Source organism: Echeneis naucrates, chromosome 13, assembly GCF_900963305.1.
Source record: "Echeneis naucrates chromosome 13, fEcheNa1.1, whole genome shotgun sequence".
In the NCBI taxonomy this organism is placed as follows: Eukaryota; Metazoa; Chordata; class Actinopteri; order Carangiformes; family Echeneidae; genus Echeneis; species Echeneis naucrates.
In genome coordinates this window covers 14950493-14968838 of record NC_042523.1, presented here as the reverse complement: position 1 = coordinate 14968838, position 18346 = coordinate 14950493, and the positions used below count along the sequence as shown (strand labels likewise).

At 40.5% G+C, this 18346-nt stretch overlaps 1 protein-coding gene across 4 annotated transcripts in view; it reads left to right on the top strand.

Moving 5' to 3' along the window:
- The window catches only part of veph1 (ventricular zone expressed PH domain-containing 1), a 66977-nt gene extending 49268 nt beyond the window's left edge, over positions 1-17709 (top strand). For 2 of the 4 annotated variants that reach the window (XM_029517061.1, XM_029517064.1), the window contains 4 exons: positions 1981-2098; positions 10519-10655; positions 13213-13266; positions 13378-17709. In XM_029517061.1, the coding sequence (XP_029372921.1) occupies positions 1981-2098; positions 10519-10655; positions 13213-13266; positions 13378-13560 (492 nt within the window). In that variant the 3' untranslated portion in view covers positions 13561-17709. The remainder of the gene's footprint in view (positions 1-1980; positions 2099-10518; positions 10656-13212; positions 13267-13377) is intronic. The other 2 variants (XM_029517063.1, XM_029517062.1) reach the window with 2 other exon arrangements.
- Positions 17710-18346: the final 637 nt, after the last annotated feature.

Here is an 18346-nt window from a genome sequence, read left to right as displayed (position 1 = left end):
AAATACAGCCACAGTGTTATTCATTAGTAAATGTGTAAGTGCCTGCGGTGAAGCTGGTATTAAATATTCTTTTTGTTCCTTTATTTCTACTTTTATTTATTTGTTTTTTTTATTATAACAGTAAAAAGGCTGAAAGGTTTGTAAGAAATTCAAAAATGATCAGAGCAAAGGTATGATATTCAGATTTTTTTTAGTCTTTCCACCAGTAAAGCACAGAATCCTTGTTTCCCAAAAACTGCTCGTTTGCAACATTTTAATGGACACCGTCTGTCAAATGTCCACTTCTATCATACGCCACACTCTGAGATGATATGATACAATGCAAACAGATTTTTATACTTCTGAAAACTGACGTCATGGCTACATGAAGTCATGAAAACTGTCACAACAACGTAGGTCACAATAGAAGATTTCCCTCTGAAATGTAGTGAAATAAAACTACAGGAGTATAACTTTCCTCTTCCATCTTGTTCTCCTCCATCTCTCTCCTGCTTCATCTCCTTCTCTTCTCTTGATCTATATTGTTCTGGTTCTTTCTGAAATCGTATTCAGTTTTTTCTCTCCTGTGTCTGCTGAAGACCTCTCAGTGCTCTGAATCTTACCCGACTATTAATGTTCCTGTAGAGCTGCAGATGTCCGTCGGTCTCAGCCACACATGGTCCTGGTTTATCTGGATCCACAGGCAAAACCCCTCCACCTCCACTCTTTCACTTGCAGCAACAAAAAAAAAAAAAAGCTTGAATGTATAGATGAATCTAAATACTCAGCCACTCTTTGAATCAAATGTGCGTTTGTTTGTGGACAGAACTGTGCCTGTGTGTGTGTGTTCATGTGTGGGTTTGTTTTAGTCCAGATGTCAGTTGTCCAAATAGGAACACATACTTAAAAACATCTTTCACAGTTACTTCCTTGATCATTAACATCAAGGACTGAAGGGGCAGAGGTCAAAAGGTCAGACACAGCCGTTACAGCTACCTGTTTTTCCTCTATTCATTTAAATCCGACTCCCTGAAGGTCTTTTGTGTGAGTCTCAGAGACTTCTTAAATGGATCATCAGAAAATGTGGCAGAACTGCAGCAGGGTCAGAGTTCAGAGAAAATATGAAGGACAGGTTAGTTTCCAGCCTCATCATAGAGAGATTTCCTCAGACCGCATTACAGAAATCACTGGACGGAGACTCCCACACAGAGATATGCTGTATTTTTAAGGTGCAGGGTTGGATATTGAGTGATAGGTAAATACAGTAAAGACGCCTGAAGACTAATGACAGTCATCCATCATTTCATTAAACAATCCTCCCTTTTTTGCCAAACAAGCGAAAAGATAAATATGTATTATTTCAAGAGTTTAAGTGTCACTAAAGTGTGTTTAAAGTCAAGTTTAACTCTAACCATCTGCAGGAGGTCTTTAGGGATTTCTCAAGGGGGTCTAGGATCCCATTACCTTCTTTTCTGAGCCACACACACAGATGCTCAGTGGACTTCAACTCAAAGTTTCACTTATTTCTGTGTAAAGCTAATGAGAACTCCTCTGTGAATTCATACCCCCCCCCCATATGTTCTTTATCCTCGCACTGTGTTGCGTAACATAAACAACAGTGATGTCCTGGAAACAGTTCAAGTATCATTTATACAAAACCTACACACAAAGCTCTGTCATGTTTTCTTTGTTTCATTCGTCAAAAACAGCCCATTGCACTTCTTTAAAACACAAATGTACTGCGTAAATAAACAGGAGCCAGCAACGTGAGCATCATAGCTCTGAACTGGTTCCGTAGGTAAAAGGCCCATTTTAATTTGTTTCGTCTTAACAGATTGTAAATAATTACAGTTGGAGAACAAAGAAATTGTAAGGGCTCCTCAAATGAAACTTGAAACTTTGGTTGGCTGTATGAAGGATCATTAGACAGTTGGATATATATATTTGACGGCCAGTGATTTTGTCTGTGCATGGTCTGTTTTCTTTCCCCCCCGTCCTCAGGACCTGGACAGTCTTCAGATCCAGCTGGAGGAGGTGCGTTTCTTTGACCTGTTTGGATACAGTGAGGAAGAAGGAGGTTGGCTCTGCTTTATGTGTAACAACCCTGAGAAAGCCACAGGTACACACACACACACACACACAAACATCTCAATCAAACAATATTGTTTAGTGTCTTGTATAACACATCAATGATCAACTGTACATACTCAACATAGATGAAGGAGAGGCAGACAGGAAACACACTGGGAAAACAGACAGGATGCATCAACGGAATGGCGGGATGAGCTGTTGTTATCTCGAAAACCGACTTCAGAGCCTCATTTATTCATTCATTCATTCACCAGCACCCCGTTTCGGGGTCACGGGGTGCTGGAGCCAATCCCAGCTCTCACTGGGTGAGGGCGGGGTCAACCTGGACCATCACAGTCCATCACAGGGCCAACACACAGAGACTGACAGAGACCAACAACCACTCACACTCACTCTCAGACCTACAGACAGCTTAGAGTCACCAATTAACCCAAACATGCATGTTTTTGGACGGTGGGAGAAAACTGGTATACCTGGAGGAAATATGAGGAGAACATACAAACTCTGCACAGAAAGGCCGGGAACGGAACCCAAGACCTTCTTATTGTCGGGTAACAGCGCTAACCACTGTGCTACTGTGCTGGTGACTTCAGCACCTTTGAGAATTACTATACACAAACATACTTTGAGCCTTAAAATTGCACACTTTTCTCAGACTGCGTTTCACTGGTTTCTGCTGAATTGCTCCCAGCCCTTGTTGTCTTCACTAAATTGAGCAATGAACAAGGAAAACAAGATTTAAAGAGTTCTTGGCTCTTTTGGGGACAGTTATATCTCTCTGGGGTCCGAATTTAAAACCATCGTAGAGCTCCATGGGGATGTACTCAAAATTTTCCAAAAACAGTTAAAGAAAATTCACTGCTAGTCTGTATTTGGTAATCAGTTCAGTCATCAGCATGATGACTGAGTACTGACAGGTTTACGATGAACCAGAGACACCCTCCGATCTGCACTTAGTCCTGATTAAATCAGACTTGGAAAAGTGACGGAACCCTTAAATCACATTAAATTTGAATTGTGTGTTGTTCCATATGCTATATACAGTGGCTCTAGTCTTCCAAAATTTCTTGCTAAGGATTGATTTATGCTTTTAAACATCTCCCCCCTTTCGCCTGTCTTTTGTTGTTCCATCCACTGAGGATCACAGAAAGCGCAAAGTATATCTGTGTCACTGATGAGACTGTAAATTAACAGACTCTGTAAATCGATGAGTGACAGTTTAGCCTCAGGAGAGCGAATGTGACAGAGACGTTGGGGAACAAGCTTTAAATTTGCTGTCATCTCTCCATCGGCATCACATGGAAGCAGTTATTGGTGATATTGAGGAGTCAGAGGAAAGCAGTTAGTTGCAGAGGCTATGTTCTGCTGAAAAAATATGGAGGGACAGGGGATCGGAGAAAAAGGGAAAAAAGAGAGGGACTGGCTCAGGAGAGCAAAAGTCAAGTGTCTCTAATAAGTAGTTTGGAACCTCTGTTGTGTACGGTAACTTTTCAACTCTGCTATGTGGTTTGATGGAAGTGAACAAGATGCCAGAGGGCGCTTCTCAGAAAGTTACTGTTAGCCAGTGGACTGAAACAGGGGGATGGGATATCCATAGTTAAAGTTTATTGTGTGTGAGAGAGTTCATGTTTATTCATGTTGAAATGCTTTGGAAGGGCAAAGGTTCAGATTAGAGATGATTACCACATCAGGAAGCTTTTAATGGTCATCAGACAGGAGCTGGGATTATATTAAAATGTCCAGAAAACAGAGAGACCAGCCTTCTTTGATGTTGAGATAAAACATGATAAGACATTCATGCTCATTGACTGTGAACATGGATAATAATTAAACTTAAAGGCACGCAGTGACAATTTCTTTTAAAACCAAGTTATATCTGCAATCTGAATAAACATATCGTGTGGGCTAATAAACATGTTGAATGCATTTTCCTCCTCCAAGTAAATAAAAAGAAACCAGCGGATGATCTTCATGCATTCATCCATCCCGCAACTATAAATAATATTCATACAGTCCATTTAGATTGAAGCTGTCATCGTGCTGGGCTCACAGCTTTTTATTTTCTCTTTCTTCCTTGTCATTGTGTCATCATCACTCAGTTCTTCACATACACAAACACAGAAATAAACACACGCGTCACACCGCCTGATCCAAACTGGAAAAACAGCCAAATGAAAGCCAAACTTCCAGCTCCAATGTAATCAGTGACGGAGGTGAATGAACGGATGATTACGATCCAGAATCATCCTGGCTTCTCTTCATTATAGGAGGATTTAGAAAAAGCAATAGTAGGACTTTCCCTGTGGTGTGGTTGGAAGTGTGTGTGCAATTGGATACACGTGTTTACTATAGCATCTGTGTCCTCGTGGCCTTGGAGGGCCCATCTGCTGTGGCTGGTGTAAACCTAAAAGCTTAAATCACCTAAATTAGAAAGAGAATTTTTTTGTATAACCCTCAGAGTCGCCACCTAAAAGGCAGTTTATAAAATATCTGCCTCTCACATTTTTGCCTCCACCCATCCTCAGATAGAAAGAATGGACTGGTTTGTGGTGCTGATGGCATTGATAGATTACAGTGTGAAAATCAAACAGCATCATCTCTGTCTAGAAACTATTTCCCAGAGCTTGCTGGTACCACTTTCCTTTGGAAAGACTTTCTCACAAACAAATGCTCTTGTGAAAATGAAATATTCACAGGCAAAGCAAAGCCAAAACAATCTGCATGAGCCTAACAAATGTAAGTGGGAAAACGTGTTTTTTGATTATTGGTCATTTTCTTTAACTAAAATAATTTTTTAGCTATTATACTGCGGTTCAAACAGTAATCTGTCTTGTTGTTAACGATAATAAACCCAGCAGACATTTATTTATAAGACCAGATAAAACACACAATCACTCAAACAGTCGTCTGCACTGAAGTCAGGTCACACTCCAGTGAGTACACAGCTCCAAGTCACTGTCAAAACAGCACAAGTTGTAACATTATGTAGATGGTAGCCATTAATCTACCCCTCCTGATAGACAGCCAAATATGTCCAAGAGGTGACCTCCCTGTGACCTTTACCACCGGAGGCCTGACATTTTTGTGTCAGTCACACTTCAGACTGCTGGTTTGAACTCAGTGGCCTGAACTGTTCTATCTCCCATTGACATCAGCTGTCACCTGGGCATCACGTCGCTTTTTTTTTTTTTTTTTTTTTTAACCCATGAATGTAAAAACATTCATTTCCATAATTTTGGGGTTTAGTTTTGCCTGCAGTTGGCTGACAGTCTGGCAGGAAAGCTTTGGAGATGGAAAAAGTGTCAGCCCCAATCATAAGGCCCTCAGACCCATATGAGTTCATGTAATATACTGAGAGTCAGTGTATTTAGGAAAAGGTTTAATGTGGGGATGCAAAAAATATGGAACCCATGCTGCAGTGCTGAGCCTCATACAGAGATGATTTCTGTGCAACTTGAAGGTTATTCTTAATTTTCAGAAAAAGACTTTTGTACAACACTTTCATACTTCGGAATGAGTCATTGCAACACCCATCCCATTGAAGATTGGACACCAAATGCTGTCAAAGTCAAACAAGATCATGTGAAAAGTAAAAAAAAAAAAAGCTAAAAAATAAGCTCTGAACACGAAGGTCAAGTCTCCAATGACCTATTTTCAAAATTTGTCCAACTGGAAGCTATTGAGTTGCACCTTTTACACTATGCCATAAGTGACAGTGATGACTCATCACTGAAACACTCTCCGTATGTTTTACCCAACTTTCTCATTTTCATCATACAGTAAAAAGGGCACCAATTTGCCATTTAGGCATGCTGTTTAAATTACCAGCTGCGGCCATCCAGCATTTTAATTTATCAAGCTTTATATTGCTTTGCCATAATAAAAACTTGCTGACTTGGCCTGAGTGGCTCCAGTGATTACTAGAGCTTACACACACACACACACACACACACACACACACACAGATGCACACACATGCAACAAGCTGGTCTTATGTTTTAATGGTGAAGGTAAAAAGAGAGAAAGCGAAGTGTTTTACGTTGACGGAGGCCAAGCGGTGCCAGTGGTTACTGCACCTCCATGATGCTTTTTGATTTACTGTCGAGCTTTTTCTGCTGGAATGTCTTTGAAGAGAGCGATAATGAGGAGAAAAAGAGAGAGAGAGAGTGTGTGTGTGTGTGTTTGTGAGTGCTAAGTATGTGGACACGTCAGAGTAAGGTTCCAGTTCTGTTTCAAAGTTTCTTGTATTCTTAACTGTTAACTTACTTAACTCAACAACATTACACTCATGTGACTGATTTCTGTAAAAATACCAGAAACAAGAGAAGAGAACTGTTACTCTCCTGAGTGGTCTTTTGGCTTTTGTAATCATACACAGACTTTAAAATGTGCATATGTTACCTGATTTTCTCATGCCTGTACATGTGCGTTTGGTGCATACATTCACTCACATCTTGACGACAGATGTCCTATTTACAAAAAACGATGGAAAACCCCAAACCCGGGTCAATAATTCCACCATCAATCCCTGACAGTACTGCTGGACAAAATTTCCAGGAATTATGCTCTAAATTCAGGCGATATTCTCATAATGGAGAGACTGTCATCACACAGAGTTAAGCGAGTGAAGGCTTTGGAGCTGAAAAAAAAATTGGTCCAGATGATCTAAGACAGCATTTCTCCAACGTGCTGTTACATATTCTGGTAATATCATGAGTCAAGGTTGTAGGAAACACATTAGCTCATAGCCCATTATTGACAGAGTGAATTTTTATGTGTAACGTTCTACTGTCAAACCTGGCGTCTTTAATTTCTTCACTCAGTTAATGTACTCTACTATTAATCCATCATACTACTGTTTCATTTCGTTTTTTATGTTTAGCGCAGGGCAGCATGGCAGCGTAGTGGTTAGCGCTGACGTGGGTTCGGCTTGGGGCCTTTCTGTGTGGAGTTTGCATGTTCTCCCCATGTCTGCGTGGACTGGCGAGCTGTCCAGGGTGTACCGCGCCCCTCGCTCAATGTGAGCTGGGACAGAAACGAATGAAGATGAATGAATGAGTGTTTAGTGCAAGTTTGAAGCTCCTGTGTGTGTGTGCAAAGAATGTATAATTTATCATGCAGTCATGCATTATTTATCTTTTAGTCAAACCGAGCAAAATAGAAGGGGCTGCTTTCTGTCAATGTTTTTGTCTTTTCAGTCTATTTTGCAACATGTTTTTGCAGACCTAGACATGTTACAAGAATTAGTTGGGGTTTTTTTTCATGGCAATGACTCTGCATTTTTTTCCAGTTATGAAATTCTCTCGTTCAACAGCGAAACGTGACATTTACCACAGAACAGGGGGCAGCTAATGTGTTTACAACCACATTTTTTCCTATAATTGATATTTACCAAGGATGAGTAAGTGGACTGTCAACCCTGATTTACACCCACAGTTTCCCTTCAGTATTATTTCCATATTATCTTCACACTTGATCTGGCTGCTTTTATCTTCAACAAACCACAAACTATTGCGCACATACACTCATCCATTATAAAATTCAAACAAATTGAACAATATGAAGATGACAAATGTCCTTTGAATATTTGGGCCTGAGGGGGAAATTAGTCTCATTTCTAGGAACAGCTGTTTCTGGTAGTAATTTGGGTTTTTTTCTCCTGTCACAGTTTTGAAATGTTGTCAATGAAAAAGTCAGTGAACCCTTTTAAAAGACTTTCTACACTATTTCTACTTTTATGTTCTGCTCTCACTGCTTTGGTAACTTTAACATTCAAGGTGGTTTACTTACCAGTCTAGACAAAAACTTGAGTTCCGTATTAAACTAAATTTCTTCCCTCACTATGAGGTCTCTCCAACAGGAAAGTAAAGTCAACACCTCACTGCAGTCTTCAAACAGAATGGGAGATGTCAGGCTGGTCATAGATTTATGATAACAGTCCTGTATGTTTAACGTATATAATATAATACAATTGTTTGTGTATTATTAGATCAAATATAAAGTATTTGGGCAGCACGGCAGCATAGTTGTTAGCGCTGTCCACAAAAAGCGGATTGTGGGTTCACTTCCCACCCTCCCCGTGCATAGGTCTCCTCCAGGTACTCCGCTTTCCTCCCACCCTCCAAAGACATCATGTTTAGGTTAACTGGTAATTCTAAATTGTCAGTAGATCTGAATGCGAGCGTGAGTGGCTTGTGTGTTGGCCCTGTGATGGACTGGCGGCCTGCTCAGGCTGTACCCTGCCCCTCGCCTGGAACGTTGGCTGGGATGGGCTTTAGCGACCCAGAAACAGAAAAGCAGTAGAAGATGGATGGATAAAGTATTTGTAGCAGCTTATTACATGATCAGACCACATTTTGTGACATTATACATAAATGCAGATAATTCCAAAGGGTCCAGATGCTTTTTCCTTCCGCTGTAGCCACTGAGGCAGTCAGAGTCATTCCTGTCAGATTCAGGATTAAAACATGTTTGAGGTGATATGACTGATTTTTGACTCCAAAATATATAACAGGATTACAGCAGAGACACAGAGGACACTTGATTGAAATGCACCCAGAGGTATTTTATTTGCTTGTACAAGCATCCTCCATATTTTTATGTGACTCACTCATTTGAGTGTATGTGTGTGTGTGTGCAAGACATCGTGTCATCGTTGGACATCAGCGTGTCTCATACAAGGTGTTGTGAACTATAGTGCATGCCTCAGGCTAACAGAAAATCCAGGCATCATTTTCCAGGTGTCCACATCAAAGCAAGGTAGTGGCATGGAGCGCAGTGATTTATGCAGCTGTCAAGTTCATTTCTGCACCCAACAAACTGAAATATTTGTTCAGAGAAGCAACTCCTAGTGGTCGGTGTGTGTCAGTTCTAAATGAGTGTTAGGACCCTGAAAAAATGTCTCATGGTGGTTTGACATCTGTCAAACAAAGATGTGTCATTTACAATGAAGCGTAACAAAAAAAGGGGGTTCAGCTCTTCTGACCTCTGTCTTCTGATTTTGGGTTGTGTGGACATGCCCACACATTTACACATACTGCAGTAATCTGCACTGTCATAGTTGCAGATCCTCTTGTTGGATTTCAGCATGTTTAAAGAAGTTAAAGGAAGGAGCAGGCAGTGGGAAAGAGCATAAGAGCATAGTATTCATTTGTAAGATAATGAGTCAAACACAGAATGAGTCTTGAGCCGTAAAAGCTCACATCATACAGTCAAATATCAAATAACATCTGCACTGACAAAAAAGCAGCAAGATAACGGATACTGTCAGAATGACTGTACAAACGCCTCTGCTGGACAGAGTGAGTTCAGTGGTTTATTTCTTATGTGCACTGTCTTTAGTATGTTTTTTTTCTGATTCATCCTGGTCCTGGGTGAGAGAATGCTGCTGATTTAAACTGACCAACCCGGTAACGCTGACTGTTGTTTCAGAACAAGTTCATGCAAATGGATTTCAAAGTGTTGCAAGATGAAACATCTGAACTGCAAACAACAAAAACAGCAATACAAATAAATAAAGATAGAAGAAATTGCGAACAGATGCAAAATAATTGTGTGACAACGATGTGGCCCTCAGATCGGCCCAGTGGCTGTGCAGCTGTGTGAGGAAGCTCCTTTCTACGGAATCCACCACATTTGGTGCTTTCGGGAACATTTTAAAACTGATGTTCTCGGTTGAAATGCAACGTATCCGTGTTTTTGTATGGAATATTTAGAGGTGCTATCAGTTACATATACTCCGTGTGACTGCCAACACATGGCCAAAATATACCATGACCTTTTCATTTGGGATCCTTCTTGTACTGTGGCAGACTTCTCACACTTGAATGCCCCAAGTGCGGTTACAGCTGTGATTGTTCTCACTGCGAACAACAATTTACTGGTTGCACATGAAACAGCAAGTAAAAACTTTAAACTTAAAAATTATATGCAAGTTTCCCGCCTCTTTCCTCTGAGTGCAATGAGATATTTTGTTGTACTCTGCATCAGATAGTTTAATTTTTAAATTGACAAATGGCACGACAAAGTGGAGTTAAATTGTATAAAGAAATAAATGGCCCTAGCCAGAGACCATCTTTTGTTACTTTGAATAATTATATTTTAACATTGTTTTATGAGCTGGATCCGGCCCAGTCATTGGTATAAAAATCAGCCTTTGCAGTTTCACAGTGAAGAGGATAACTGATTAATAGCCAAGCTAACATTTATTAATTTCACAAACCACCTTTTTGCTCATAATTTTTAAACATAACATAAACATAGCAACAGCTCTGTGACTCATTCAAGTCTCAGATGTCAGAACTGGGCCATAAACGCATCTTAGCGTCATACCTTTCAGGTCCGTTAATGATCAGCACTAATGTGATGCAAACCTGCAAAAACATTTTAAAGTTTGTCTTTCTTTCTTTTGTCTTGTGTCTGTCACTGTGTGGCCGTGTGACCTCCCAGTTGTGAACCAGGACGGGCAGCCTCTGATCGAGGGAAAGCTGAAGGAAAAGCAGGTGCGCTGGAAATTTATCAAGCGCTGGAAAACTCGCTACTTCACCTTGGCAGGAAACCAGCTACTCTTCCGGAGAGGCAAATCAGTAAGTAAAGAATGAGGACAAAGCTTCCTCACACATGGACACATCAACTCCTTTTCTGGCCTCTTGTTTCTAAAACCTTCATTAATATCGCCTTGCTTGGCATCATTTGAAACATGATGAAATTCAGGATGAAACAGTGGAAATCCCATCTTGTGATAAGCTCGACTGTCCCTCAGGAGAATTTGGTAAATGTGACCGTTACAAACCTTGGCCCCAGTAAGGACTCTTGGGGGACTCCCAAGGCCTTGGCATAATGCAGCAACAACATGACTCACTCTCACTCTCTAAAACTCAAAGCAGATCTCATTACGAACAAGTAGCACGCAGAGTGAAGGAGGTACTGCCCTGTTCAGTATGTGTGAATGAAATGAAGGCTGAATAGGTGAAGAGATTTCCCTCTGGGTTGATACGACTCAATTTTCCCTCCATCTGTACTGTATTTCCTGCTAACTTACTGTAGGACTGAACAAAGGCTGAGGTCACCGGACACAATTATTGTGCAAAGGAAAAGCTTGCTTCATCATCAAAAACATGGAGCCGTTTGATCAAAACCGTGTTGAGGTCAAGTTTGATTTTAACTAGCTGATGATAGAAAATATGATGTGTGTCTGTGTGTGTGTGTTTGTGTCTATATCCTGGTTCATGCCACTCATCTCCTAAGAGTGTAATAATTCATTATAATTAGATCATGTTTACAGCCAGGAGGAGATTGAATGCTCTCTGGGTCATGTTTATACCATCAGCTCCAAAACTCTAGTCATGTGAAACAGCACAGTTTAGCTTTTTTTTTTTTTTTTTTTTTTTTTTTTTTTTTTTAACTGCACACAATAGTCTTTGTGCTCTCATCCAAATGGTAATGGAGTCCTCGCATTTTTTTTTTTCTTTTTTTGCAACAGCAGCCACAAATTGGAAAGATTTAGCGTCTTTGTTCTCAGAGTTCACTTTGTCTTCGCCCGCATGATCGGGAGGTGGGTTGGTATGTTGTGAAAGACCTTTTCCCATCTGGGGAATAACATTAAGGACAAAAAAAACAATATTGTTTTGTCCATATCAAATGATCGAGCAGCTTTGACACAGCGAGGTCTGAAACGCTCCCAGAATCCGCATGTAGCTCAGATTTGTATCTTCAGGCTGTAAAATCCGTTTCCATGAGCGTAGATAAAATGCGTTAAAAAGAAGACTGTACACAGCATGATGCCTAACTGCATCCACCTCTAGACTTGGATTTGAGAAGTCCTCGAGTGTCTGTTTCTTGATACTGAAATGTTGTTCAGAGCTCTTTTCACTGGCCTTGAGGTGAAGAAGAACAGAAACCCTACAGTCTGAGATCCGAGACTACAAAGAAAAAACATAAGAAACAGAAAACTGAAGGATGGGTTAATGAAAGGGCAAATAAATCATTTATTTGTTTATTTAACGCACTAATTATACTTTTATTGACAGAGAGGGATAATATTCAAGACTTTTTTAAATGAAGTGTTTTTGTCATTTTCTAAAACTTATAAAGCTAATCAAATGTTCAACATCCTTTAGTTATAGAGAAAAGGTTTTAAAGATTGTTGGTTTTCAAGCTCATTTGTTTATCAGGACATCAGAGGCACAAAAAAAAAAGCATGCATGCAATAAAAAGGATCAGACGATTATGATCAAACTTAATAACGTAAACACAAACAGACCAGGTTCTTAACATACTCTTCTAGTCTTTGGCTTCTTATCAGCACTGTGGTACCTTAAACTGCAGATATAGTATCATCACAGTTTGTGAATAAGACAAAGTGTCTCACTCTCTGGTTTAAATCAATCAAATATTGTAACTACATTAACACACCGACATGAATCCTCAGCAGGAAACGGCAGTCAGACCCTCAGCAGAGCCACCCGGGAGGTAAAATGGAGAACACATCTCGTCTTCATCGCATTTCAAAACACACCAAAGAAAGGATGTGGGCAGTTGCCCTTAGTCTCGCAGCTACTTGTGGGTTCATGGTTTTCACCACATAACAATCTACCTGTGGGGCAAAAAAAAGACACAGCTGTGGTGCAATATCCACGCACATCCACACCTCCACACACTTTCAAATACACACATCCAATATTTTTTCTTTGTAGCGTAAAACACAGACGTGATGTTCAGCAGAGATGGAGGATTGTGTTTCCTGCCCTGGAGAAGCAGCAGAACAATAATGCTGGTTCAAACTGGAAATGGTTTGACTTGAGTTAGCTCATACCAGAAACAACTCTCTGACACTGGATTGTGATGCTGCAGCTGGCAACAAGGAAGAATCGTGATCTACTTGAAAGACAGAGCTTGTTTAACACAGCAGGAAATTGTATTGTTCATCCGCTTAACTGTCTGACCATAAACGAAAATCGCATCACACATCACACACTTCAACCACAGAGTAAACATGGAGCATTTCGCAACTCTCCAGAGCAGTTTTCTTTCTTACTAAGAGTTTTTACAGCTCCAAATAACCCACAAACCTCAGTGGTATCAGTGTTTCCCTGTATCCATTCATTTCATTTATTCTTTTCATTTCTGATTGTGCTCCCACAGAAGGATGAGCTGGATGACATCCCTATCGAACTGAGCAAAGTGCAAAGCGTCAAGGTGAGGAGCTGCACGGCCATGATTATCCCTCAGTAGCTCAGTAGCGGAGAAGGTTATGAAAAGGTTTACACCCCAGCTGTGTTTTTTATTCGTTTTTCTTCCTTAATGCAGGTTGTCGCTAAGAAGCGCCGAGATCGAGGTCTGCCACGGGCCTTTGAGATCTTCACCGACAACAAGACGTACGTGCTGAAAGCTCAGGATGAGAAACACGCTGAGGAGTGGCTGCAGTGCATCAACGTGGCCGTGGCTCAGGCCAGAGAGAGGGAGAACACGGAGGCCACCACCTACCTGTGAGGCCCGAACCAGCACAGTCACACACCCAGAACATTACAGGTATTCGTGAGCCATGAAACAAAATGCACACAACATCACACAACAAACACACTGCCAGCAGCACTTCAGTGGCACTCTAAAGTCATATCTGCAGTTATTGTTATGAATGTTCAGTCCCAGTGATGATGGAAGATCTTTTTAAAACAATCCAAAGGACTTTGTTTGAGAAAGCACTTATTCAACCAGCAATAAAAGACTCATTATATAAAATGGTTGCTATATAAGATGGCTACTTATTAAAATACTTACTGTTACACAATGAACCTGCTGGTGATTCATGATTCAAGATCCTTTATTATTCCATAAAAGGAAATTGAAGTGTTACAGCAGCAGCATTTCATACAGACAAACGACAATTCTTTTAAATGGTGATGAGCGACTCTACATCTGTGGACTGTCATCAATTAAAGTTTCAGATCCTCACCTGATTGGATCTTTGGAAAATTCAACTCCTTCTACTCAAAGCTGCTGAAACTGCTGCGAGCCTCCAGAACCAAACAACACCAGCATCTATGGACACATGGGATTTTTCAGTTAAATGATATCTGATGATTGATATCTTTGATTCCAGACTCATATTTAGCAATGAAGACTTAATGGACCTCGGAAAGACTTTTAGCAATGCTGAGACTTCACAGTTGCTTTGAGAGCAGAGAAGATGGAAGAGGAGCCTAATGACCAGCAGATGGGGAGGGCATTGAATACCGGACTCTGTGTGTGTGAGAGAGTAAAGATGTCATCTCAAAGGCACAGTCAGAACATTTCAGGAAACATGGTCATTCCTTTTCTTGCCGAGTGTTTGATAAGAAGATTGACGGACCTCTGAAGTCTCTACACTGAAGAATGAAGCTACAGCCAGCAGCTGTTTGCTTAGCTAATAGGGAGGCAGCGAAGTCTACTAACAGCACTCTAAAGGTCAATGCCCCCCCCAGGGCAAAGTCCTGGACCCTCATAGCCCTGATGAGATGGGACAGTGTTCTCTGTGGTACGTCACCTTTATGCTGAAGATGCCAAAATATGTTTTGTGCACTTGTTGATTTTAGACTTTTGAATTCAAATTTTATTTAGATTTATTTCCTTTTACTCCCTTTTGTCATGAAAACAGCAAAGTTGGATTACTTTGTTTGAAAGCAGAGTCTGAATTCATCGTTACGGGATACTTCTGGCTTTGAGCAACTGTTTTCTTTTAACATTTGGGTTCATTCCTCTCATGAATCTCTGCTGCTGAAAGCTTTTGTTCTACTGTTCTAACTCTGTTTTCTTAAGTTTAAAGGTGTTTTTTTCCACTTCTGGTCATCCCCTGGTAGTCATATTAACCCTGGGGTCACAGCACAATGAATTGTGGGTAATGGCCTGAAGTAAAGTCTCCAGTAACATGCAGTTAGACTAAATATTGCAGTGACCAGAGAGCTTTACCAGCTCATTTAACTTTTGTCAATGAAAGTAAAAACAAAAAAACTAAAACATTTCTTCGAACGATGAATGTTTCCATTTGTACATGTTTTTAAGATAAGATAGTACTTTATAAATTCATTGTTTACAGCAGCACCACAGGCATAGAACAAATACAAGAATAGAAAAAGAGTTAAAAAAATATATACATAAAGTGGCAGTGATAATGATAAAGTGATAGTGAGAAAAAGTTTCCAGTAGGGCAAAAAAAAAAAAAGTGTAGATGTATTTCAGACTGCGACAGAGAGGTGCTGGAATGAGTGACCTGTTGTAGTCTGTTGCTGAAGGAGCTTAGTTCTCCCACAGTGTCATGAAAGAGTGCCATCATGGAGGTCATCCATGATGGATGTCAGTTTGGCCAAAATCCTCCTCAATGGAGTCCAGAGAGCCGTCCAGGACAGATCCTCTTCCTGTCCCTCTCTGAACTTCCACTGCTCAGCGTCATAGAAAGGCCTTAGCCGAGGCCAGTCTTCTCCGTAGGTGGAGACGACTCCGCCCCTTTTTGTGTGTAAATGGTCAGTTCAGTGTTTTATATGATTTTGTATCGTGCATTTTCTTCATGTATTTTTAGTTATAATTTGTTTTGCTTCACAATCTTTTTATTTTTTCTCTCAAACCAACAAGATGAATGTTGATTTCTTGGATGTTTTCTTTTTACTAGGAAGACAAACCCCTTCTGAGTCTGTGCAGTGGTCAGATTTCCGATGTTTTGCAATCTCTGTATGGCTTTCCAGTCGTCTGTAACAATTCACTGCATGGGTTACTGCTGTTGCCCCACACAAAGAGGGTCTCCCCGTACCTGCGTGTTTCCTCCTGCCTTCCAAATTGTCCGTAGGTCTGAGTGTGAGTGTGAGTGGTTGTTAGTCTGTCTGTCTGTGTGTGTTGGCCCTGCGATGGTCTGAGACTGTGACACCCCCAGATAAGTAGCAGAAGATGAATGAATGAATATATTCACTCCATGTTTTCTATGAGGAGTCCTGTAAACTAAATTGTTGCTTAATTGTGAAGTTTAGACTACAGATTACTGAGAAAACACTGAAGTAAATTAGTGGTTTCCTTGCGGTGTTAGACAGAATGCCCGGTTAGCCAAGTTGATTTAAGATTTTTCGGTAAAACTGTTTATTTTGTGGAATGCCAGAAACTGGAGGTGATCTCTGATTTTTTAGCAGGCCATTTCTATCAGCTAAAGTTGTGTTTCTTTGTGAGTGTGGAAGTTAATTACAAGGCCAGTTCTTTCCCATGTTCCCTGATTCCCTGATGATTTCTTCTCCGGGAACTCACAACGTTGACAATAGCATTGTGAAGCACTGTTAGTCACAAACCACAAAAATGTTTTGACCCAGCGAAACCCACGTCAAATCAATTATCTTGCACCATGTCAGATTTTATCTCTGGATCCACATCTGAAGTGTGTGTCTGCCCACAGGTGGAAGCAAAGCTCTCCTTTATGGCATCGAATGATTTTTGGTTTTGATTAAACATATAAGATGTTTTTGATATTTTAAAAATACATAAAGGTGCGTTTCATTTGGACTCGTGACAGACAGTCTTACTGTCTTTGCTTTTTGCTTGTCCTCCATCTAAAACCGTGCTAACGGCACACAGACATAACACTGCCTTTCCCGCTGTGTCGGGTTTCAACTGTTTGTACTTTTAGCCCCCCCACCACTACCACCGCTGCAGAGACGACCTGCATCTGCTTGCACATGATATTATTTACATCGTGCCTCTCCGTCACATGACTCCCTCCTTCTTCCATTTTTTTTGATGAATGACCTACTTATACAGTTGGCTCGAATCACACAAATGAGGGGAGTTTCCATAAAGATTGTAGTAAATGTGTTTTTAGTATGTCAAGGCTGCTCTGTGTGAATTATCTCAGCAATCACTGGATGGGAGAAATTTGGACATTTATTTAAGATGAAGCTTAACGACTGTAATGATCCCTGACTTTTCACTTCATGGCAGTAAAATGAAATGTTTGGCGAGGGGCTGCAAGTTTCAGCTCAGACATTCAGTCACATTATAATGATTACATTTTTGTACTGAACTGCAGAAAACATTATTTGGCAGCTGATAAGCAAATGTTATTTCTACTGGCACCTTCAAGTTCAATTCCATACAAATCACCTTCCACTCACGCATCCGGATATCATCTATCTATCTATCAGTGTGTATGTTTGAGCACCATGAGATTATAGTCTTTCCAGTGCAGGGGGCAGATATGAGAGCGGACTCTGCTGTGGATGTCAGCTCACTCACACAGACTCACACACATTATGTGAATATGAACAACTGACAGACTATTGAAGATTTTAAATGCATAAAAAAAAAAACAGCTTTGACCATCTGTAGTTTCTCTGTATGAGAATAATAGGAGAGGAAGAGTTATTTGTTTACTTTGTACTTTAGAGTGTTGCTAATCTGATTTTATGTTTGATTTTTTGATATAAGCTCTATTTATTTTTTATAAGCACTACTGTAATACTTAAATCTTATCTGGGAAGACTAATGAAACAATGAATGACAGATTTTAGCTTTATATTACAATGAATCAATACTGCAAACATGAAATGAGTGCTGTATTTTATTGATAATTAAACTGTCTTCTTATTGGTTGTGTATTTGCCTGTAGCACCTTTTGCATGTCTGACAGAATTGTACAATATATCTTTAGCAGTGAAATAAGTGAATCTCTCCGGTGTCTCTTTTAGTCTCTACACACATGGGCTTGGTTTTGGTCATTTTGGAGGAAAGAAAAATATACATAAAGATGATTTCCTGGATGTCCACAAGAAGAGAAAGATGATTTGGCAGAAACAAAGTGGGCATTGTTTCAATGCAAGCCATAGCTAATCTCACCAGTTGGATTTACTTATCAGGCTGACTCACTGACTTGCCCACGCTGGATTTAATCCTCTGGCCAAGAGCTCCTATCTGTTGCTTCAGTGCTCTCAGCACAAGATGCAGATCTGAAAATGCAGGTGTTGCTGTCAGATGAACAGTGACAGCAGCGCTGGCTAATCTGGAGATTGTTTCATCCCAATGTGAATCAGAAGTGAGAAGTTGGTTTAAAGTTGTCACGCTAACGTTAAACAGACCCACAAACACTGAGACAAAGGACGAATTAAGCAATGTATCCATTCCACGTACCCACAGAGTAAACCAAAACGTTCCAGCCGCCATGCATCTGTCCTGGGAGCATTTCGTCTAAGGGCTTTCTGTGTGACTGGAAAAGCTTCAGGTCGGAAAGCCAAGATCGTCTTGATCCTGAAATCAGTTTCACACATCAGCT